Below are 24,319 nucleotides of genomic sequence, written 5' to 3'. Positions count from 1 at the left end.
TCAGTTTCCGCAGTTCACATAGTGCGAGACAGGAAGCCAGGTTATTTTCAAAATAAAATGCAACGTTGCGATGTTATATATAAGTTACGTCAGCACGTGTGACCGAACGGCTTTGTTTACCACTGGTTTCTTTCGAGAAGTGCAACGGTGCGATTCCTCACGGGGGTTGTGATCTCTCGATGAGGGAGGTGTCGGAAGTCTCGAGGGATTTTAGAATCTCGCGGGTACAGCGAGGCGCGGAGAGGAAGCCGTGCCGCGGCCAAGACTCTCCCGGTGTGAAAGCGACCGCTTTGAAGTTCGCGAGTGAGCCGCTTTGCTGCTGTTCCGTTCCCGCTGATGCTTGCGGTGTGAAACCGGGGTCACACCTAAAAAGCCCGGATGTGTAAAATAAACGACTCAGCTGACTCAGTGTAGTGGTATGAGTGCACACCCTGAGACTGGGACACCTGATGGCTCCCCGTTTGACACTCAGCTTTAAGGGGTTGGATTGGGGGGTTAAACCACCTAATAGTTCCCGAGTGCAGCCGTGTCTGCAGCTCATGCAGAGAAATAATCACACCAGTGTGCGACGACTAATGGGACTTTACCAGATCCTTTCTCAGTCAGGAGCGCCTCAGAAAGCCGCAGCTGTTTGATCAGGGTCGTTCAGCCCTAGCAGCAAAACACTAGCCTGGCAAGCCATCTTTCTGTGTGTTATATAGACCTGCAGACAGCACGTATGTGAGGCGGGATCTACGGTTGTGCTTCATACCCTCTCCACATGCTGTTGGACAACGAACAAGGCACGACGGCTTTATTTAGATTGCAAGTTTCACACACACCAAGGACCTCCGAGCCCTGCTGGGCATGTGTACAGGAAGGAGATCAAGTGTCTTGCCCAAGGACACAGCGGCATTCTCAGGCGGGAGCCGGGATCAAACCTGCCACCTTCTGATTACTGGACACGCTGCTCTAGCTCCTTAGCTACTGCTGTCATCTTTCACTTCCAGAAGCTAAAAGACTCGTGATGTCACTGACGAATTCTGACTGCTGCAGTTTAGCGTCTACTTAGGCGTTACTGGATAAAAACGTGCAGTCAAGTGTAAATTATTGAGCCTTGTCAGAGTAGAAGACTTACTGAAATTATGCATGATGGAGTCTTTTGGGGTGGTGGTGGTACTTTTGCACCCTTGTGCAGAATCTAAATGTGCTCTTGCTCAGCCAGCCTGAGAGAGAAGCATCACTTCAATTAATCAGCAACGTGAAATAATCTACGAGTCACCTTGTGTGGTAGATGTTGAAGGTCTGAGTTCCTAATCACTGCAGCAGGTCTATTGTTGTCAGTGAGGCACACTTACACCCCCCCCCACCCCCCCACACACAGAGCTCTCCCCTCCCCTCCCCAGCGTGCATGTGTGTAAGTCGGGTCACCCGGCTGAACTCTGCAGCCTCTGTCTTGGCAATTGAAGGAGGAAAATGCTTTCAACAGCTGTAGCTTAGCAACAGTAGCTGAGCCACGTTGCTAGGTTGCACCCTTTTTTCATAAAATGCACTCACTCCACCCAATCGCCCCATCCCGTCAGCACTTCCCCATCCATGGTCTAACGTTTGATTTGTTTTCCAGATTTTAAACTTCAGTAAACGCGCTCCAGACACGACGGGTTCAGTATCACCCCTTAATATGATTACTGCCCGTCTTTAATTAGATAAAATGTCCTCAGAGCTTTAATACGACACCCCAACGAGCTCCGAGTCCAGAATCCCAGAGAGGGGAAGCATATGGGGGGGGGGGGGGGGGGCTGTAGCCCGACAGCTTGGTGTCTTTATTTTGTAACCGTTCATCCTGTGGGTTGATGCAATGTGGCACGGCGGTTTTTATAATGTACTGAGGTCGGCCCGGGGGGTGGGGGTGGGGAGTTCATTAATTAGAGTGGGGGGCCCTGTTAGCTCTTTGTGTTTGGAAGCTAACGTCTCAGCGTCTACAGCACAGCCAATAGGAGGCCAGATTACGTCAGTAAAGTGAAGATGTTCAAAAATCATCTATTATGTGTCTGCTCTTGTGAGTTTAAGCAGGGATTTACCCAGTTACCGTAGCAATACAGACAAACGTTCAGCCTTTTCAAGGTGTTTTGTGTAGATGTTGTAAATAATGACGTTCTCAGTCAGTTTTGATGGTTTCTGAAGGATTTCCTGCAGGACTTGACCCCTGGACGCACCAGACTTGCTCCACTTTGCTGTTGGTGTCTGGGCTGGGTGATCTTCCTGTTGTTGGACATCCACACGTTTAACATTTAGTAAACTACGGTGATGCCTGCTGCTGCAGGAAGTGGAGAGCATTAGGTTGATTGCGACAGTGGCACAGGAGTTAAGCGCTCGCCCCGTAATCGGAAGGTTGCAGGTTCGAGCCCCGCTCAGTCTGTCGCTGTCGTTGTGTCCTTGGGCAAGACACTTAACCCACGTTGCCTGCTGGTGGTGGTCGGAGGGACCGGTGGCGCCAGTGCTCGGCAGCCTCGCCTCCGTCAGTGCGCCCCAGGGCAGCTGTAGCTACATTGTAGCTCATCCCCACCAGTGTGTGAATGTGTGTGTGTGAATGGGTGAATGACTGATTGTGTTGTAAAGCACCTTGGGGGGTTCCAGGACTCTAGCAGGCGCTATATCAAATACAGGCCATTTACCGTTTTACTATTGCACACGCTGACGCAGTGGAAGTAGCACTGCCCATCCCTAATGAATGCATGAGTTCATGACATCATATGACATCATAACGATCATTATTTAGAGGTTTTCCACAGAAACAGACTTCAGAATGAGCAAAAATCCCTTTACTGTTGATTTATTAGCTGAACCAGGTCACCCATGCTTCTCTCTCTCTCTCTCTCTCTCTCTCTCTCTCTCTAGGCATCCATGAGTGGCGTTTTCTGAGCAGCCTGTACTCAGGCCGGTGTGCTGGATGTCTGTGACAGATCCATGGTTCAGAAGGACCATGTGGAGGTGGGAGAAGGCCCTGTCCTTGACCAGGAACCGGACCTGGAGTATCTCCACGTAGCTGGGGCTGACCGGCAGGCTGGCGCCGCTGACGGACCCCCTGCTATGGAGGAGCAGGGGGAGACCTCCGGCCACACCACCACAGCCAGTTTCACTCCACCAGTTCTTCGGGAGGACAGCGGTGGGTCCGACGCAGTGTGCAGGCCGTCGCCACCTTCTAACTCCGCACACGCTGCAGGTGGAGACTCAGACGGAGAAGAGGGTACGTCTACTCACAGTAAAAACACCCACCAGCCGCTGTGTCGGACCCCATGTGTGGACTTGGGCACTGAGGGGCCTCCCGACCCTCCGTGCGTGGACACGCTCATCCAGTCCTCAGGTGAGCAGGACCCTCTGCAGACTTCCTCCACGTCTGAGCCGGCGTCCAAGGCGAGAGGAAAAGACTACCAGGCCAAGCTGGAGTTTGCTCTGAAGCTGGGCTACTCCGAAGAGACGGTTCGACTGGTGCTGTCCAAGCTCGGCCCCGACACCCTCATCAACGACATCCTGGGAGAACTGGTCAAACTGGGCACCAAGCCTGACGGCGAGCAGCCCGTTGGGATATTAACTTCCGCCTCATCCACGTCCTCTTCTGCGTCGTCCTGTGGCTGCTCCGATGTGCTGGAAGGCCAGCGGTCGGACTCGCCCTGCCCTTCAGAGTCCATCTGCGACCAGGACAACCTGCGGCCGATTGTGGTGGACGGCAGCAATGTGGCCATGAGGTGAGAAGCACTTCCGCCAGTCTGGATCTCCCTCTCAAACACTAAATAATAACATGTACCTCTTTGGGATGCTCTGTAGCCATGGCAACAAGGAGGTGTTTTCCTGTCAAGGCATCCAGCTGGCTGTAGATTGGTTCCTAGAGTGCGGCCATCAGAACATCACCGTTTTTGTGCCTGCGTGGAGGAAAGAGCAGTCCCGCCCTGATGCCCCAATAACAGGCAAGTCGTGACAAATTCAGAGCGACCGTTACCATGACGATGTACTCACAAACATCATATGTTCACAGATCAGGAGATCCTGCGTCGCCTGGAGAAGGAGAAAATCCTCGTCTTCACTCCCTCACGGCGCGTACAAGGCAGGCGCGTGGTCTGCTATGACGACCGCTTCATAGTCAAGCTGGCTTATGAGTCAGACGGCATCATCGTCTCCAATGACAACTACAGAGACCTGGCTAACGAGAAGCCTGAGTGGAAGAAGTTCATAGACGAGCGTCTGCTCATGTACTCCTTCGTCAATGACAAGTATGGAAACCGAAGCTGTGTTTAAAAGTCTTAACTTGTCGGGCCTTACGTCACGTAATCAAAACTTTTTTCCCAGATTCATGCCACCTGATGACCCTCTCGGTCGTCACGGCCCCAGTTTAGACAACTTCCTGAGGAAGAAGCCCGTCATGCCTGAGCAGAAGAAACAACCCTGTCCATACGGCAAGTACACAGATCGGAAACGTAAAAGGAGCTAGCTTGGCGTTGCACAAACACTCGTGCTCTTACTGCTTTACCTGAGTAGGGACGGTGGTGCCTTTCTCCACCAGTTATCAGGCGGGAGGTGGGGACACCCTGGATGGGTCCATCACAGAAAAAATGCAAACAGCATAATGAGCCCCCGCTTCAAAATATGTGAACTATTCCTTTAAGATCCTTCTAAACTGACTTAACAGAAGCAAGCATGTCCTGTTACTTGTTTTAACTGAGCTCTGCTTTGCTGTTCTAGGAAAGAAGTGCACCTACGGCCACAAGTGTAAGTACTACCACCCTGAGAGAGGGGCCCAGCCTCAGCGGGCGGTGGCGGATGAGCTGCGTGCTAGCGCCAAGACCTGCGTCGCCTCCAAGAACCAGGGGGACGCTGGACTTGTCAAGAGCCACAGCGTGCCAGCTGGCACCATTGAGGCAAAAAAAGGTGCCCCCAAAAGGCAATCGGACCCCAGCATTCGAGCTCTGTCCTACAGTGATGCTGAAGAGAAGCTGCTGGCTAAAAGCCAGAAGGGCAGCTTGTGTGGCAGCAGCAGTAGCAGCTCCAGCAGCAGCATCGGGTGCAGCATGTCTTTAGCCCCAGGCGGACCTCTGTCCGGTCATGGCCTTCCATCAGACCAACAGTCCAGATTGGTGACACACCTCCCAGCCCCCGGCCATGATCTCTACCCTCACTGTGAGTCTCCAGACATAAGCTACTACTCTGTAACGCGGGCCTACTCTGGCCTGAGCCTTACCTCCCGCCGGAGCCCAGACTGCCGCTTCCCCAACGATACGGACCTGCGACACAGTTCGATGGGCTCAGCGGGTTCTGAATGTGGCAGTGAAAGCAGCGTCAGCTGTGGCAGCAGCTGCGACTCCTACAGTGAAAGATCCTGTCCTGGATGTCCTCCAGACCCATTACTGGAGGACAGCGTCCACTTTGCCAACCCCCACAGCTGGCTGTATCCTCATCATATGTCCTCCAACCACGAGCTGTGTGCCATCCACGCTGCCGAATACCCAAGTATCCAACACAGCCACACGTCTAACCCCGCGCTCCACACCTACCACCTCAGTGCAGCATGTGTTCACGAGCCTCCACCAGAGGCTCCTCCAAAGCGACCCCTCTACCCTTTACCTCCCCACCTCCAACACCAACCCCTGGCTGCTCGCTCCAGCTGCCCAGGCGACTACCACTCAGTTCCCCAGTCCAACCACCAACCTCCCGGCTCTCCTCTTGGCCGCTGCTTGGCCCCGACACGAGCTGAAAGCGTGTCTGACTCCCACCTTTACGAGAACCTCTCTGCACCACACCATCACCATCGACCTAAAGCTTTACCCAACTGGGACTCGTACTACAGACACCCCCTGCTGCCATCGTCCAGGTATGAGTCATCTACCTTTCAGAGCCCGCCCGACACGCGGCAGTCATCCTGGCACGCCCCACCGTGGCCACAGGACAGCTACACCCAGCATCACTCCTCTCACCCGGCTCTCCATCCTTCACCCACGCATTACCTGAGCCCCCCTCCCCCTCACTCTCCTCACTCGCCGTACAGCTCTCACCTCACAGTTCCCTCCCACGGACCTCCCCCTTACCCGGAGTCCCCCGGGCACAGCCGCTACGAGGACATAAGAGAGAAAGTGTACATGAATCTTTGTAACATCTTCCCCTCGGAGCTGGTGAGCCGCGTGATGTCCAGAAGTCCCCACATCACTGACCCCCAGCAGCTGGCTGCTGCCATCCTCGCAGAGAAGTCTCAGACCAGTTACTGAACAATCAGTCCAGCTTTTAAAGACTCCACATGAATATCAGAAACCAGCCTGTGACGTGTGTCACAGGCTAATCCCAACCCCGGTTTCACACTGCAAGCATCAACGGAACGGAACAGCAGCAAAGCGGCTCGCTCACGAACTTCAAAGCGGTCCCTTTCACACCGGGAGAGTCTTGGCCGCGGCACGGCTTCCTCTCTGCGCCTCGCTGTACCCGCGAGATTCTAAAATCCCTCGAGACTTCTGACACCTCCCTCATCGAGAGATCACAACCCCGCGAGGAATCACACCGTTGCACTTTTCGAAAGAAACCGGTGGTAAACAAAGCCGTTCGGTCACACGTGCTGATGTAAGTTAAATATAACATCGCAACGTTGCATTTTATTTTGAAAATAACCGGGGATTTTACACTGAAACCGTGTGGTTTCCTGTCTTGCACTATGTGAACTGTGGAAATTGACGTGTCCCAGAAGCGGCTCGTGGAAAATATAGAACTCGATCCCATCTTTAGCGGCGCGGCATGCCGCTTCTGGGTCGCGCCTGGTTTGAAACACTCCATAGACTATAATTGGATTATATTTGACGAGGTGCCGCTTCGCTGCCGTTCCGTTCCGCTGATGCTTGCAGTGTGAAACCGGGGTTAGACAGAACCATCTTCCTCACCTTTAGACCCAATTCTCAAACAATAACTCCTTAACAATTTTCTTGCATGTATAGAACAACATGCAACAGATTTTCTACTTTAAACACGTCCAATCTACAAATCCCTCTCTGGTTCTGTATCAGTCCACGTGTGCGTGCTGTGGGTTGGTTTTTCTTGCAGTGGTAGAGGTGGGTGTTTGAAAGTCCGCCGTCCTCAGACGACAGCGTTTTGGTCAGAGTTGTAGCTGTAGAGATGGGTGACCCTGTCGTGTGTACCTTAGTTTTAGTAAGGGACATCTCTCGCTATCTCCCTTTCTCTCTGACCCTTTACCTTGGGTCAGCTGTGGTTTCTGCTCCAGACCGCAGCACGAGTAAGTGAAGCATGTACCTAGTTGTAAATATATTTAACGGTTTCCTCTGCTGTGCGTCCAAGGGCAACAGCGCCTGCTGTTTTCTCTAGCAGATCCCAGCTGAACCCATGCTAGACAGAGAAAAGCCTTGTTTGATACAAATTGTATCATGAACTAAGTCGCTGATGTTATATACAGTACATGGACTCGTTGATCCGCATCTATCGAACACTCTTGATGTAGTACTATATACCAGTTCTGTCCAAACCTTTTATTCTTGTGAAAACAGCTTTGAGACAATTATTTCAATGTTTCAAACTAGAGGAGTTGCGTGCCTACTATGTTTAGGTTTTGCAGCTACTTTAAGTGTGCTTTTGGACTTTTAGCTGGTTTCTTAAAAACACCGTAAGGTTCATTTTCTTTAAAGCAACACTAAAGAGTTTCACTCCTACTGGTTAAAAACAAAATTACAACTGTCATGAGCAACCCTGTTGCAGCTTGCTGTAGCGATTGTTAATGAGCTAATGCTAACACGAGTCAACGGATACTAAAATAAGCCACAAAGTAAGAAGATCCACACTGTTGGACAAAAAATATAATGTGTATGGCAGAGTCCGACCTAACCCTAACCCAAAAAATTATTACTTACAAGTCCAGTAGCAACAAAGCCAGGTCACCATCAGCCGTGATTTCGTAGTGTCCTTTAGCTCCCTCGAACAAGTGTAGGCTGCACAGATGCCTATTCTGGTTTTAGCTCTTTTCTCCACATCTAAAGACTCTATCTTACTTCCATGATGCCAACCAAAACAGCTAAACTATTCATCTTCTTGTGGTTTTTATTGACAGTCAGTGAACTGAAAATGCTAACTACTAGCCTTTTTATTAGCTAACGGCTAACCAAACAGCTAATAGCAGTAAATTCAATTCAATTCAATTTTATTTATATAGCGCCAAATCACGACAAGAGTCATGTCAAGGCACTTCACATAACATTTCAATTCAGGTCAGTTCATTAAGCCAATCAGAAAATTTTTTCCTATATAAGGAACCCAGCAAATTGCATCAAGTCACTGACTAGTGTCAGTGACTTTACAGCAATCCTCATACTAAGGCAAGCATATAGCGACAGTGGAGAGTTAAACTCCCTTTTAACAGGAAGAAACCTCCGGAGGATCCTGGCTCAGTATAAGCAGCCATCCTCCACGACTCACTGGGGAAAGAGCTCCACCCATTGAACCTACCCGTCATACAAAACTGTTAAGTGTGGTTCCTGGTCAGCCGAGGACTACAGAGTGTTGTCAAATGTAGGTTAGTAAAGCTACCATCTCAGTAACCACTGACACCAGTTTGAAAGGAAAAGCTTAGTGTTAAAAACTCTTCAGTGTTGCTTTAACTTTATCAACTTAATAAAATCGACATCCAACTTGAAACCATCTTAGTTTCTAATTTGAGTTGAGAACACAGACCCCAACTAATGTTTACAGAAGCTATTTTAAACTTCTGTACCATTGAATCCAGCTAATCGTGCACTACTTCCTGGTGAAAAATGATATTATGACACTAAAAGAGAAGTTACCGGTATTCTCCAGTTTAAAACCCGTTGCGGTTATTTTCTAGGTTATCCCTGGTTACATGTGTTTGAATAAAACTAATATTTATATTTTCGCTCCCAAGTGACGACATTAGGGTCATTTCAGTGGTAACTCGTATAATTTCCTACATCTATTTAAGAAGATATTTATGTTTATATTAGGGATGTTTGATGTCGTCTTTACTACAGATGTCTGATGTACCGATATAGTCTTAACTCTTAATTTCTGAGACAGAAAAGAGGAATGAAATAATTTTAGGTCACTAATATCTGAAATTTATCAGTCATACATAGGCTCTAAACATCCATCCTAAATATGATGACTTGAATTTGTCAGGCCATTTTGTCCGTACCAAACAAACAAAAATATCTCTTAAACATCGGTTCAGTCATATTTTAACCTACTGAATGAGAGAAGTAGCTTAAGATTTTGATGTATAATAAGTACACTTTTATTAACGTTGCATCATTAAGAGAATAAAAACAGACACTGATTAATTCCGATGTTATATTTTTATTCCAAAACTTGCCTCTAGTATCGGACATCCCTAATTTAGATGATTTTTTTTTGCGAAATGTTTTACGTTAATTTATTTTGAGGTAATCAATGGCTGCTAAAGAAAATAAATCAAATTCTCTAAATAAGTCAAAAGGTTTAATAAACCGCTACGATTTTCTTTAGCATACGAAATCCAAGACTGATGTTCAGGATTATTATAAAGTTGTAAAAGCCCTTCATGATTTATGGTTTCTCTGAAATAACAACAACCCATTGGACTTAGGCAAATAGTGTTTTTAGGGATGAGTTAAGAGGTTAGCTTCTCAAGCTTTCTTCGTTCTTTTACGGAAAGCAAAACATCTTACATGATGGAAAATTTTTAATTTGCTACCATGTCCTGGATGACCGAGCATCTAAACCTGCTTCTGAAACGCGGTCAGGTTCTTGATCCAGCCAGGTTTTCGAAGGACCAGACTCCAAAGATGACCATAAAACAAAAGTCCAAATCAATATTTCCCTCCAAAAATATCAGTGTTGACAAATTTAAGTCCAAGTGTCTTTCCAGAAACGCCCGTTAGTAGAATTTCCAAACAGCCACGGAAAACCTAAAACATGTAGAGCCAGCTCCGTCAAGCCCAAAGGCCCCTTTCCCGTCCAACGGGACATTGTACAAACACGAATACCTGTACGATACCACGTGCCGTTAACGAGAGAGAACTTTGTCATGTATTGAAGTAGCGCCTTCCCTCTGGCCCCCTGGCACCGTGTGTCGGCGGGGACCCTGAGCGTGGGCCCAAAGTAATGCCTCTTGGTGGCATTGTGCTTATGACACATCTGATATTCTGAACCATGTTCAGCTGTTATGCATGCGTATTTAATCTGTTTTTGTCTTGCCGTTTCTGTGACATGATGCTAGTCAAGATTAGAGGCCGACCAATGTTTATTTTTTAAGGCTGACGCCGATTTTTAAAGAATTTTGTTGCCGATGGCCGATATCTATGTTTTAGCAGCACATTGATTGTGAAAGACTCCGTGTGCATTATAAATGAAATAAGTCAATAAATAATCTTAATATTTGTTGAATTTCAAATATAAAACAAACTCAAAACATTAAAAAAGCGGTGTGTTGAGGCCCTTCGGGTCCTTTCTCATTCTAGTAGTGACGGCAGTTGGCCACACAGGTGCCTGATTTAAAATAATTTTAATTTTTTCATTTTTATTTATTTATTTTTATCTGCTGTTAAAAATAACTTTGGCCAATCTAGAAAAAATTGAATACATCGGTCGGCCTCTAGTCAAGATGCTTGTAGATTAAAAAAAAAGATTTGAAGTTTTCAGATTTCATGTTGGAATTTCAGCACGGCGCCCTACTTTAAAGGGACAGTTCAGCTGTGATGAACGGTGTTCCCTCAGAGTCCTGAACCACCTTGGTTTGGTGAGCCGTTTCAAGATGGAAGCCGTTCATTTTGGTCTTTGTTGCTCCTGAATTAGTTCTAGCACTACTTCTCTGAACAAAGTCCATGCAGGACTCCACCTTTACACACAGAAACACTAGACTATCAGAACTGTGGCGTGTGAGAATCATTTCAAGAAGCCTGAGATTTCCTCTTTGTTAGTGCACTTGGTATAACACAACCTGTAGATCAACAGTTTATCAGCACTAAAAAGGTGTAAACCTGTGATTGTGATTATTCAATAAAGGCTGTAAAAAGTGCTTTGCTGTCCCTGTCAGAACGTTCTGCTAAGTCTCTGGTATAAGGTGAATGAAAGGTCGCCAGCGTCAGACCGATTAGCGCCAGACCTGCAGCGATGAAGTACGCTAAAAGATCTCAAAAAGCCGCACACCATGCCACGTTCTAAAGGAATTCAAGTACAAAGCAACCTAGAACATCTAAAGTACTGCAGGTCATGGTTGGTCAGAGTCCAACGATAACTGAGCAGAAACGACATCGTGGATACATTTCAAGGCCAAGATCTGTCTCTCGTATGAACTAAAAATCCCAGCAACGGTGGTCTGGGGCTGCTACCAGCTGCAATTGTTCTCCAGCAGAACATCCTGAAGGAGAACATCTGACCTTTGACCTTAAACAAGCTGCCCATGCTAGAAACCCTCTAATATGGCTGAACTCAAGACTTTGTGGTCTCCCAGTCTGTTGACCAGTTACTGGGTTAGGGTTTGATAACTTTTCGATTGATTCCCTAAATAAACACGATCATTAGAAAACTGCGGTTCTTAACCAGGAACTTTAGTCTTTTTACCCAATTTAAAGCTGCACCGTAAAGAAAACAACGCAAACGTGTAAAATATCAACCTTTTATTTGCGAGACCATGACATTGACCAGAATCCAACTGTTCTGCTATATTAAAGAATTCTAACAGGAACATAAAAAAACAGACAAAAATGCAGAATTTGACAGCTGGTGGCAGAACCGGCACCGCCACAGGTCATGGCTTCACCGCGGGACCGCTACACTTTAGCTCAGAAGAAAAATGGAAACTGAAGGTTTGAAGCCACCAACTAAAGCATCACTAATGTTTAAACACAAAAGGCAGGCTGTCCTGTCTTGTTTCACATTGTTAAAACGTCCTAATAAAAAATACACCAGCTGTCAAAAACGCGGTTAGTTAAGAAAAGAAACTTCAAGAATAAGTCTTAAAAATACACATTTGAACAAATCTTCAACATCATTAAAGTTTTAGTCATTCTGTCATCCGCTCTCAAAGTTGATTTAGTCGATTTTAGGGGAAATTGGCCTAATTTCTGTTAGATTATCAGCTGTAATTCCTTCCAATACAGGTCAGAAAGGTCTGTAACCTGTAGCAGAGGTGGACATTTAAGGCCTTTTAACACGCACGCACGCGCGCGCGCACACACACACACTTCAGTTGGGAACCTTATTTAAAATCCTTTAAATGAGCAAATGAGCATGATCTAAGGTAGGGAGGTCCTAGTAGGAATACCGGGAGAGCACCCTGAGTGTTGGACCGTCAAGTCACCTCTGCTTTGATTCCTGAGGTAGGGAGGTGCCAGGCCTGGGGCCAAACCGGGAGTTCCTTGGACTTCTTGGGTGGAGAAAACCACCCGTGGTGGCGGGAACAGGAAAATAACACGTGCACAGACCCACAGCAGCACTAGTGAACTCATGTTGACAATACTTGTGACTCGAGGGCACCAGCCGACTTAACGACTTCCCTTTGTTACCTTTGCTACATTCATGAGTCAAAACGGCATCTTTACCAAGTGGCTCCTCCCCCTCAGAAGGGCGGGATCGCAGAAATAATTCTCTTGACCAACCAGTGATGGAGCTGTTAAAACGCCGCGGTGTTAGCGTGTTCCTAAACCCGCGACCACCTGGCAGGTGAGAAGTTCTGACACGTCACGTGACACTGACTTCATTTATTCCTCAGTCCTCATTCGTCAACAAAAGGGCGTCATCACTAAAACGATAGAAAAGTAAAGGAAATAAAAAAAACTGTTGCTAAAGCTTTGCATAATTAACAAAAACAGGAAGGAGGAGCTTCTACGGTTTTTAACGGACAGCAAGCAAAAACTAGGTGTGTTTTTTGGTTTTCGTCTCTTCGTCATCGTTATTACTCAGAGCGGCGTGTTCGCAGCTCCGGAAAGACATCCACACGTCCCTTGAGAAGAGTTAGGCAAAGTTGGCGTAAGATTTTTACCAGATGTGTTGAAGGAAACTTGACGGCTTCCATAAAACAAGCAAAACAAAAACAAGGCGCCGCTGCGCTCACATGGACTCGAACTCGTCGATGCGCTGCTTGGTGTTGCCCTGGCGGATTTGGCGCAGCGTTTTGTATTTGTCTCGGCCCGCTTTGACGTTCTCGGCGTGCAGCACGTCGTTCTGCGTCTTCTTGGTTTCGTCTCTGGCCTCGGCCAACTCAGAACTTAACGTCTGAGAGAAGAGACGAGGAGAGGTTCAAATAAAATAAACGCAAACAAAACGACAGATATTCATGTCTCCTTTGTCGTAAGTTCTATATGAAATATACTCGCTACGGCCTCACGAGAACACCGCTCACCTGCAGCTGCTGCTTCACCCTCTCATTCTTCTGAGCCTCGGTGACGCGCGCCTCCTCGCTGCGGAGGTCCAGCTGGCTAACGCCCTCGTTGGACAGCTCTTCGCTGGCCTCCACGTGGTTCTCGTCCTGCTCGTCGTGCTCGGTCTGGCCCCCTAAAGGTGCTAGCACTGGTGTCATGGCGGTCTTCAGCTCCTCTTTGGTCTTCTCCAGGTCCTCCTGAGCAGACAGAGCCTGAGGAGAGGGACAGAAGACAGAACCTCTAAAGCATGATGAGGTGGTGACTGGATCTGCTTGCAGTAAATTGTGGGCGGGGCTTCGATACGAGTGAAAGCAGATGGTGAAGCTACTTGCTCTCTTATTGACTTGAGAAGGCTGCAGGTGAGATTGCAGTACCTTGTGCTGCCACTCGGTGGCCTCATCCTCCTTCTTCCTCTTGGCGTCTTCCAGAAGAACGATCTTTGCTGTGAATTCAGCCAGCTCAGCAGCCTGGAACACAGAGCCCACCCCTGTAGTAGCGGTCATCAACACCACACAGCAGAGGCATGGAGACCAGTCTCACCAGCTGCTCCTGGGTCTTCTGCTGGTCTGCAGCCTGTCTGGCCAGCTCGGCTTTCGCCTCCTCGGCTGCTTGTCTCTCCCTCTCCAGCCTCTCGGCCTCCTCTCGTGACCTCTTCCTCTCCTGCTCCAGCTGCATGGCTTTGAGCGTCTGCTCCTCCAGCTCTGTTCGGAGCACAGACACATTTTCAGCTGGAGTTAAACTTCACGACAGAGACACTCGTGGGCCTGACAGGAGGAGGAAGCAGAACAGATGAGTGGATAAAGAGAACGACGAGCACCTCTTTGGGCTTTCATCGTCTGCTCCTCAATCTGCCGCAGCCGCTCCATCAGCTCCTGCTTCTCACGCTCCATCTTCTCCTTCTCCTTCTCTGCGAGCTCTCGCTTCTTCTTTTCATTCTCCAGCTGGGCTCTGAGAACGTTCGGACAGAAATAAAACCGCTGTCTTCATATGCATCCTCACATTATTAAAAACAAACAAACAAAAAAACAAATAAACAAAGATTTAGGAGTTTGAGCTCATGGAGTGAACCGTGTGAGAAAGGCAGGCCTGCCCTCTAGTGGCGAGGCTCTTCTATAGCAGCAGCTGTCTGATATTGGTGCATCCCTAGACGATCTCTTGCAAGAACATTCCTCACTGACGTACCTCTCCATCTGCTTGTGGTGTTTTTCTTCTCGAGCTTGAGCTTTCATCTGCTGCACCTCGATGGTGTCGGGCTTCCTCCTCCTCATGTATAACTCGTGGTTACCCATGCACAACGCCAAAATACGCTTATTGATGCGCAGCCGTGGGGCGTAAAACACAAAATCCTACACACCCACACACACACCAGTTACATGATGCTGAAAGCAGGACTTTTAGATCTTGTGATGGAAGAGATGACTCACAGGTGCTTTTTTGTCGATGGGTTTGATGACAAACTTCTTGTCGTTGAAGGAGATGTTTCGGATCTCGCTCCAGGGGAAGCCGATCTTTGGTGTCAGTCTGGAACAAACGGTGTAATCAAACTCAACAAGGACCTCAGCAGAACCTGCAACGATGCCGATGGCACTGGGTGTCGGGCCGATACCGTGTACTGTTACTAGCTAAAGTAAAAATCTCAGACTATTAGATCAGTGGTTCCCAAACTTATTTAGCCGCGCACCCCCTTCTATGTCCCGACCATGTCGACGCACCCCCCCCCCCCCAGCCCCCACATCGGGGCATGGCTATATATATATATATATATATATATATATATATATATATATATATCAGATGTCAAGCTAAACAGAAAGGGTTAAAAAAATTCCCCATCACTTTCATTTTTTAAATAGTAATTAATAAGCATTCGATACCATTACAATTTCCTTTGATTTCATTTTGAATAAATATTTAGATTGCCCAGGTAGCACACAAACAATGCAATTTAATGGTTTTCTTAAAGTAGGAACGTTTAACCTGTGCGGCCTTAGCGCTCTCCTTCCTTCTGCTCTGCGTAAACCTGAGCTGATCACCTACTTGTGCGTAATCAAATGTCAATAGGGGACAAGATATAGCCATGATGTTCACTTTTACCTCAGACCGACTTATTGCTGTTTCATGGTGAGGCTGAATCTGCGATCCGCTGTCATGCGGACTGGAATAACAAATGCTGCAGTAACATGAGCTGTGGTCAGGCTCATGAGGAGTCACTGGCTGGAGCGGACCCGACTCATCCCAGAAGCTAATATCTTAATTTGACCTTGAATGAAAAATAACCTCTTAAAAGTTTTTATCACGGTGGAGGCAGCGTTCATTTCTGCCTTCAGTCTGACAGCGGGCCGGAGTTAAAGCAGCGTGTGCGCTTATTGAATCTGTGTGTGTGCGCGCGCGCACGTGCGCGCGGCACAGCCGTTCAAGTCACCGCGTCTCGCGCTATTTAAACCAATGTTGTAAAATTCCTTCTGCCCAGCCCAGATGTGCTCACTTGTGCACCCGTGAGCCGTGGTTCAGCCGGAACGTGTCTGACCTCTGACAGACGCACTCTGAACTTCAGATCTTCAGCGCGCTGTCAATAGCCTGAATGGGAATCATTTCTTGTTATTTAGTTACATCCACAATGTTCTGTGTGTGAGGTTTACAACGTCAGAACACCTGCATGAGACAGGTGTTAATTACAATCTGCCAGAATGACTCACCACCTTCAGATTCCTCCAACACCGTTAAAAATGATCAAATACAGAACATATCGGCGTGCGCAGGCCAGAGTGCTGAAGCTCAGCGCATTGTTATTATGAAGCTAGGGCACATGCGGAGGACACGCGCGTGCAAAAATGTACTTGTTTTCAATTACATTTATTGTGCCCACTTACTTTTTCTTTGGCCCACCCACAAATGAGTTTCTACGCTAATGGTGACATATGACAGACTTCTCTGAGCTCCGCAGCCATTACACTTTTCACCTCGCGCACCCCCTAGCGGCAGCTCGCGCACCCCCAGGGGTGCGCGCACCACACTTTGGGAATCCCTGTATTAGATTATTGTGAAAATATTCTAGACTCAAAGTGTCTTTATAGTCTAGAGTCTAATCAGCTGATGAATCCAGAACACCTGCAGAGGGTTCCTGAGCCTTTAGAAGGTCTCTCAGTCTGAGCTGGATTACTGACACAATCTAACTTTTTCCAGTTTCACCTGCATCACGTATAGTTTCAATTTTAAGACCCTGTTTTAATCCGATTGTTTTCCTCTGGTGTCTCGTGCAGTTCCACCCTCATCCACTGGGGGCTGGTGTCAGAGGCGAGCAAATCCTCATTGACTCCCATGTTAAAAATACCAATTTCACAGCAGAAATAAACATGTTAACAGCCTGGTACCAAAACATGTTTTTTGTTTAAATGATCTAGTTTACACTCATGACAACTCTGAGGGGGGTGAATTTTTTCTCACTCTTCTGTTTAAGTGTATTAAAAGCCTAAAATTCTGTATAATTAATGAGCATCAGACCCACGTGACCACAGAGCTAGCTCTGTGGAAAGGCCTCAGCAGAGCCTCGGTCTGGCCTGGAAACTGCTCCGGGATTTTGAGTCTCTGTGTGTGTGTATTCTGTTTTGGATATTATTTGTGCAATTGTTGGACAAAATGACTTGCTGTGGCATTAATTGCACTAATAGAGCGTCCAAGGAGTCTCCACTTCATTCTTTTCAGTAAGTAAAATTATATTTATGTATTTTAGGTCACTGCCGAGCTGAGCTTAGATTTTAACATGTACTGTTTAACCATGAAATTTAAATGTAATAGGGTAAAACCCAGTGCATTTAACATAATGCTGCACTTTAGAAAATGGGTTGAAATATAACATGTTGGTGGAGCTGGGTTCCGACTATCGGCTTGTGGAGCTCTCGGGAGACCGATGTTTTCCACCCGTTTCTCCCCTCCCCGCGGCCCGGCGCATCTCTGTCTGATTGCGGCTTCTGTGTGCTGCGCGGGCTGCCGGCTTTCAGCAGATTTCGGGAGACCTCTGTGTTCCACCCGGTTTTACCCAGCGGTCAGCCCGGCGTATCTCTGACTCAGAAGCTCTGGTGTTGTGCACAGTTAACTCTGGTTGTAGCTAGGTTGCTACCTCCGTTAGCTTAGCTCCCACCTCCGCGTTCGCTTTGGGTTAGCTTCAGGTTAGCTTGTAGCTAGTTCGACCGGGTGTCGTCAGTTGATCCCAGCCTTACAGCCCCACCCTCAGGTCCACCTCTCTTCCCTTTTATGGAATTGTCTGGGCTTGACGGAACCTGTGACACGGTCAAAATGGCGGTGGTGGCCACCTCCCATTTTAGTACAAAAAGTGTAATGACATTTATCGGTACTCTGTATTGGCGAGTACTCTAATCTAAGTACTTGTACTCCGTTTGGAACAGTCTGGTATCCCTACTTGCCATCGTTCTTTTGTTGTTAACAGGAAGCAGAAATAAAATGGGTGATTTTAGAACAAGGAGGTGGTGCAGCAGTGTGTGTGTGTGTGTGTGTGTGTGTGTGTGTTGTACTTGTCCTCGTGTTCGTAGATGTTGAGGCCGAGGGCGTCCACGCCCAGCCAAAGCTGTGTGCCTTTCTTGTTTTTGATCTCAAAGTAGTTGACTCCATACATTTCTAAGTCTTGGGCAATTTTCAGGTACTCCATCATGGAGTCCTCTCTAGAGAAGAGGAAAGGTAGGAGTTACACCAGCTGTAAAATCTTAGCTACGAGTAAAAAAACAAAACAAAAAAAAAAAAAACCTGTAGTAATACAATCATCAGTTTAGTGCCGACGTTTAAACACACGGCCTGAGTCAGGCTCACACACACCTGAGCATTCCTTTGTGTTCCTCGTGCCACGTCTGTGTCCTGTCCTCCCATTGCTCCTTCGTCAGCTTGTGCTGCTCCAGGACTCTGAACACACACACACACACACACACACACACACACACACACACACACACACACACACACACACACACACACACACACACACACACACACACACACACACACACACACACACACACACACACACACACACAGTTTTGCTGTTAAACAAAGGTCCACCTCCCCTGGCGGTGCTGCAGCTCGTCTACCTCTGAGGCAGGAGTCTGTCCTGGGTCAGGTATCCCGGCTTGTGAACATCTCTGATGTAGTCTCCATACTTGGCTTGGACGGCGTATGACGCCAGCAGCACGGCGGTCTCTGGAGGACAGTAGTTCTCATCGTTCAGGATGGCCTCCTTCACCTGTCGGTGTAACAGCATTAAGGTGGAGACGCCAGACTTAACAGCAGCAGATGTTCCTACATCCAGGATGGGTCTGGTTACCTGTAGAAAGAAGAGTCTCTGAGTGATCTCCTGGATCAGCTCCTCTGATACGTCCTCAGGGAAGAATTTGGCTCTGAACTTGAACTGTAGAGGATTTTCTTTCTTTACATCCTGCTGCGTCACCTAAAAAAAGAAAACATCCAATCATCAACCTCTGCTAGAATCACCCACTGATGCACATAACTGTATTCATGTAAAGCTGTAATAAAAACTAAAGCACGTCTGTCCTAAACAAGCGTGATCAACTCTGCCTGCATACGCCAGCTGTGCCTGCTGACACGTGCTAGCTGGGTAGGCTACATGCGTCTCACAAGCTTAGGTGTGAGTCATCTACCCAAACAGGAAGTGAAGCTGCACATGCAACCCTGTGACCTTTCAGCAGGTAAAGAGTGGGTGAGACTCGCCACAGGAGTAAGAACTAAAGTAAACCAGGAGAAACTGACCTTCTTGTTGAGTTTGAGCCAGGTGCTGTAACCTTTACTGTCCACATACTGCAGACCAAAGAACCATACCTCCCGCAGACCCACCGTCTTCACCACCTGGGAGCAAAGAGATCTCCCATGAACTTCTTGTCAACAAGAGTTTGTTTGTTGTCCTGTAAAACTGCTGTGATGACATCATGACCACACAGGAAACAGCTGACTAGCTCGTGTGGGTGAAGGGATTCTTTTCTCGTCATCTTTGTAGGACGCGTTGTCTCAAGGCCGATGAAACCTGTGTGCATCAGGTAGGCTCACCTGGTCAAAGAGCTGTTTTCCTGTGGTGTTGGGCTGGATGGCAAACTCCAGCTCTGCGTCCATGGTGGTCACGCGAACATTGATCTACACATTAGGGAAAATGAAACACTTTAACGTAATCATAAAAATGAATGAGTGGAGCAACATCACTTTCTAATTGTAGCTCCAAAAATCACAAGTGGTTTGCTTTCCAAATCCAAATGTTGTCTTTCCCAAAGGCTAAACTCCCATTTATCTGGTGGTAGAAGGAGGGAAACACACACTGGCAAGTATAAAATGTGTCTAAATTACCTCTTTAACTTTTTAGCCATGACTCACAAATATAAAGTGCACATTTACAGTTTGAGAACACAAATTTATAACTGTAACCATGATCATGTAGTCACAGACTTATTAATGGAGCACAGAAGCAATGATGAATCACATATACATGCATTTATTCTATTCTTTAACACTCACTCAGGGTTTCCCCCAGCACTTTATAAGCCTGGCGGGCCGCCAGGCTTTGCTTGCCCACACGCCAGGCTAAGCGTCATGCCCCGCCCCCCTCCCCGACCCTACCGTGTCCACTGACACGAATGGCGCATCGAAACTAGAGCCCTCCATCAGCTGATACTGGTGAGAAACAGCAGCGGAACGTGTGCAACCCCCCCACCCCCTGCTCTCACAGAGGAGCGCTGCGGGACGAAGCGCGTGATCCCTCCCCACCTGAAGCCGCCTGGCTTAACTCTTTCTGGGGGAAACCCTGCTCACTATTAAAAATGTATCACTTAAAGCTGCTTTCCGGAGTTCTCACCTTACAGAAATGATGTATGATTTTTCAGAAATCCGTAAAAGTGATTATCTTATCGTGTACTGTGATATAATGTAAGCTTGCCGCCCCGCAGAGCTCCGTGCGATAGGAAACTGGGCCTCGACCAGAAATAACCAATAGCGTTAGACTACCGCTTACTTGCTTCAAATTTAATGAGCTTGACACAGGGAGGCAACATCGCCTCTCCTCCATTCATTTTCAATGAGACATGCGCGACAAAGCGATAATCGCGGATCTCCCTCCTACTAAGCAAAACGCGAAAAACGTGCGTGTGAAATTTTGAGCTCGTGCACGTGTCATGCACAGGTGACCCAGCGACGTGATCCCAGAAAGTTGAAATATTTTCAACTTTTCATCGCTGTCGCTCGGACGAGGACCAACCAACGGAGGTTTCATTCACTGACCAATGAGCGGACAGGATGCTCCGTACATCTCCGAGCAAACATGGACTCCGTTTCTCTTTCTGTGACTGTGTTCATCTTAATGTGAGGTCCAAACCGAGTGATAAACTGAAGCATGTTCTGATAGACAGAGAGTAGCCCTCTTCTGGTTTGTAATATGGGATGAACCCATTCTCTGTTTTTTTTTTAATATAGTAAAATCAGAAGTAAGATTTCACATAACACTAGCAGCATCTTGTGAAACATCATATCTACCGCTTTTTTTAAAACTCTGAACCGCTTAAATAATGGTTTACTTGCTTCAAATTTAATGAGCTCAACACACAGGAGGCGACATCGCCTCTCCTCCATTCATTCATTCCCTCCAACCTGACACAGCCAATCAAAACAACGGAAGATTCGATTTCACCATGGAACAGAACGCATTGACGGCTTTGCCGCTGGCCGCGGGTCACCTCCCGTGTGTTGAGCCCTTAAGGAATACCTCGGCTGATGCAGAGTTGATGAACTTTTCACGGACAAGGAAGTCTCTAAAGTATAAATATATGAGAACACAACATGACATGAGAATAATACTCGTAAAACAACGTGTTTTAGCTGTTTGTCGGCTACAGAAGCACATTTGTAAACAGAAACGTGAAGTTGCGATCTTAAACAGAGCAACAGATTTTTTTGTGTGGTATGCTTGTCAGCCACTGGATGGTGCCATTGGATAGGAGAAATACTCCGGAAAGAAGCTTTAAGTAATACTGCAATATTATTAATGTGGTTCTTTACATTAATCAGGCAGGATATTTAATGAGTTCATCACCGCTAAATGACCTGAGTTAGTGTTGTTTAACCAGAGGTGTTTATCCTATTTGAATCAGGGCAGATGTGTTCCCACTAACTTTTCTGTCCATCTGCACCTTTGCCCTCTTGGTCCCACATGAGAATCTCTTTCTATTTGCTTTCTAAGTTTTGCTCAAATTAATGTTTGTGAATCAGTCAAACAATCATGGTTAGCCAAACTGCTGCACTGGTCAGTTATGTCACATTTCTACTATAATTAATGCCCTACTTTAAAATATGTTCCTACTAAGATTGGGTGATATGTAACATTCCTCCAACCGCGATGTTCGTTAGTCTGAAAAATAAGGATGGATGATATATTTGAACAGGTGAGGATTAGACAAGCAGCAGTCCACCAACCCTAATAGTTCTCATTTAGTTTGAGATTTTATTCTTTTCCTAATTTAATTGCTAATTCATGTGTGAATCAACAATGTACTGTACTGGAATTGATTTAAGTTACATGTGAAACTAGGGGGCAGCATTTCCGACATATCAGCCAATAGTTGAAGAGTTAGCCTCAGCAGACAGGTAGGTCACCCATCACCTGTTGGATCTGGTAAGATGTTGATCAAATTAAGCTAACATGAGGACACCAGCAGAAGTTATGGTGATAGAGACTCATCTGAAGGACATTTGGAAGGTTTTTAGAGGTAAGTTATGTTGGATTGTAAATGGTAAATGGCCTGTATTAGATATAGCGCCTTCTAGAGTCATGGAACCCCCCAAGGCGCTTTACAACACAACCAGTCATTCACACACTGGTGGGGATGAGCTACGATGTAGCCACAGTTGCCCTGGGGTGCATTGACAGAGGCGAGGCTGCCGAGCACTGGCGCCACCGGTCCCTCCGACCACCTGAAGCAGGCAACGAGGGTTAAGCGTCTTGCCCAAGGACACAACGACAGCGACAGACTGAGCGGGACTCGAACCTGCAACCTTCCGATTACGGGGCGAGCACTTGACTCCTGTGCCACCGTCGTTGTGGACATAAGACTTGTTGTAGACAAATTTTGTTGGACTTTAGTTTCAAATAGTTCTTTTCTGGCGATGATATGAGGCTTTGAACATTGTGTATGTTTATTTGCGAGTGGTTTGAGAAAAGCGTCAGACTACAGTTACGGTTGTATTGGTAAGCATCGTTTGAATCACAAGAACCCTAGATCTCTAATGGTGAATCATGTGTGTGTGTACATAGTGTTAAAATAAAGAGACGCTGATTTGATTGTAAAGAATGTTGCTCTAGAAAAATGATCGGTCAGTTCGCAGATGGTCAATAAATTAGTCCAACCGCCCACTTTAGTGTCTACTACACATAAATCTTTATGTCAATAGTTCCTACAGCCAACATTAGTGCATTTGTATTTATGTATGTGCGTAAAGGTAATGTAAATAAAACACTATGATTATATTTCGAACACCTTACTGACTGGGGGGGATCTCTGCTGGACAGAGCAGGCCATAGGTCTCCGTTATGAGCTGGTCTTTTTTTAGCAGCACCGGCAGTGGGCCTAGCAGCAGCTGATGACACAGAAAAAGGCAAGGCTGACCTCAGAGGCATCTGACATGCTCGCTCCAACACCTACATGCCAGCAGAGCAGTTTACGGCCTCAGTGATGAGAGACGATGCAAGAAGGGAAACGGGGAAGTGCATGGTGTGGAGGAAGGTGAGATGCAACGGGTGGAGCATTAAAACACAGTTTAGTGAGGGTGAAAGGAAAATCTGCACAACAGGAAGGAAGAGAGATGATGGAAGGTATACTCCCTTGTAGACAGAGTTACAGCAGAAGCATCTGCACCAAAACCAGAGGAAGAAACAAGAAACGTGCGTCTAAACGGCTCAAAGCTGCAGCTCCTTTTACCAGAAGGCAGCTCCCACATTCTGTATCCAACCGTCTCCTTCGCTTTAATTACCCATGAAAAGTTTCTCCACGCTGTAGATAACTAGTGTGAACTTTCCCACATGGCTGAAACATAATCAATGTCTAACATTCCATCTACATGATGCAATTCCAGAGGAGCTAAACTGCATCTCATTGGCGTTTAGAGAAAATACACACCTAGTAGGAAATAACTTAAAAACAAGCTTTAATTCAGGTTGATGCACTAAAGCAAGGGTGTCAAACTCAAATTCACACTGGGCCGAAATGAAACTCTGGGACGAAGTCGACGGGCCGAACTTAATATTTTTTGAAAAAGTGACGGCAAATTTGCACATTTTCTTTATCAACATGTATACAATCTTGAACCTTTTAATTTGTAAACAAACTTATTTTTGCAATAACATTGAATGTGGAATAACCAAATTACACAAGAGCAAGTCAGTTTTAAATAAAATGCATCAGTGGTATTAATTACTTGTGGTATATTCAGCATTTTTAAAATCTATTCAGGATTTATGTTTTCTTGTTGTTTATTCATTTTTCTTGCTTTTTATTCTCCTTTTTTTCTCCTGTAATAAGTGTCATCGCTGCTGTGACATTTAGCGTTCCCCACTGAGGAACAATAAAAGGATTTTCTATTCTATTCATCTATCTGCAGCCTTTCCACTTCCTGATTACTGTAGGTTAAATCTTTTCTCACGGGTCAACAACAAAATAAAAATATCATTTTATCTTAAATGAAAATGCAACATCTCACCTGTTAACTTTCATGTTTTGGAGCAGAAAAAGAGCATAAAACCAACATATTTAAAGCTCAGTTTGCTCCACTGGTTTACTGTGATGCTCACCTGTTCCAGCCAGATACCTGCATCATGGGGTTGAGGAGCTCTGAGCTGAGGAGGAGACTCCTGTTGTTTTGTTCATCTTCATCATCATAATGACAACATTAGATGA

General features: G+C 46.6%; 2 protein-coding genes across 5 annotated transcripts in view; one reads left to right on the top strand and one right to left on the bottom strand.

Annotated features, from left to right (window-relative positions):
- LOC107381114 (probable ribonuclease ZC3H12C) overlaps positions 1-6,457 on the top strand; it is a 74,075-nt gene extending 67,618 nt beyond the window's left edge. For all 3 annotated transcript variants that reach the window (XM_015952657.3, XM_054743123.2, XM_015952658.3), the window contains exons 2-6: positions 2,878-3,725; positions 3,805-3,944; positions 4,013-4,247; positions 4,324-4,430; positions 4,717-6,457. In XM_015952657.3, coding sequence (XP_015808143.1) covers positions 2,947-3,725; positions 3,805-3,944; positions 4,013-4,247; positions 4,324-4,430; positions 4,717-6,233 — 2,778 coding nt within the window. In that variant the 5' untranslated portion in view covers positions 2,878-2,946 and the 3' untranslated portion in view covers positions 6,234-6,457. The remainder of the gene's footprint in view (positions 1-2,877; positions 3,726-3,804; positions 3,945-4,012; positions 4,248-4,323; positions 4,431-4,716) is intronic.
- Positions 6,458-12,830: 6,373 nt separating this feature from the next.
- The window catches only part of LOC107381115 (radixin), a 34,612-nt gene continuing 23,123 nt past the window's right edge, over positions 12,831-24,319 (bottom strand). For both annotated transcript variants that reach the window (XM_054743124.2, XM_054743125.2), the window contains exons 3-15: positions 19,437-19,520; positions 19,143-19,238; positions 18,700-18,822; positions 18,467-18,618; positions 18,198-18,281; positions 17,900-18,046; positions 14,795-14,891; positions 14,553-14,716; positions 14,188-14,318; positions 13,911-14,071; positions 13,745-13,837; positions 13,352-13,582; positions 12,831-13,224 (exon numbers count right to left, since the gene is read on the bottom strand). In XM_054743124.2, the coding sequence (XP_054599099.1) occupies positions 13,060-13,224; positions 13,352-13,582; positions 13,745-13,837; positions 13,911-14,071; positions 14,188-14,318; positions 14,553-14,716; positions 14,795-14,891; positions 17,900-18,046; positions 18,198-18,281; positions 18,467-18,618; positions 18,700-18,822; positions 19,143-19,238; positions 19,437-19,520 (1,728 nt within the window). In that variant the 3' untranslated portion in view covers positions 12,831-13,059. The remainder of the gene's footprint in view (positions 13,225-13,351; positions 13,583-13,744; positions 13,838-13,910; positions 14,072-14,187; positions 14,319-14,552; positions 14,717-14,794; positions 14,892-17,899; positions 18,047-18,197; positions 18,282-18,466; positions 18,619-18,699; positions 18,823-19,142; positions 19,239-19,436; positions 19,521-24,319) is intronic.

This window comes from Nothobranchius furzeri, chromosome 14, assembly GCF_043380555.1.
Source record: "Nothobranchius furzeri strain GRZ-AD chromosome 14, NfurGRZ-RIMD1, whole genome shotgun sequence".
Classification (NCBI taxonomy): Eukaryota; Metazoa; Chordata; class Actinopteri; order Cyprinodontiformes; family Nothobranchiidae; genus Nothobranchius; species Nothobranchius furzeri.
This window is presented reverse-complemented; position numbering and strand designations above follow the sequence as displayed.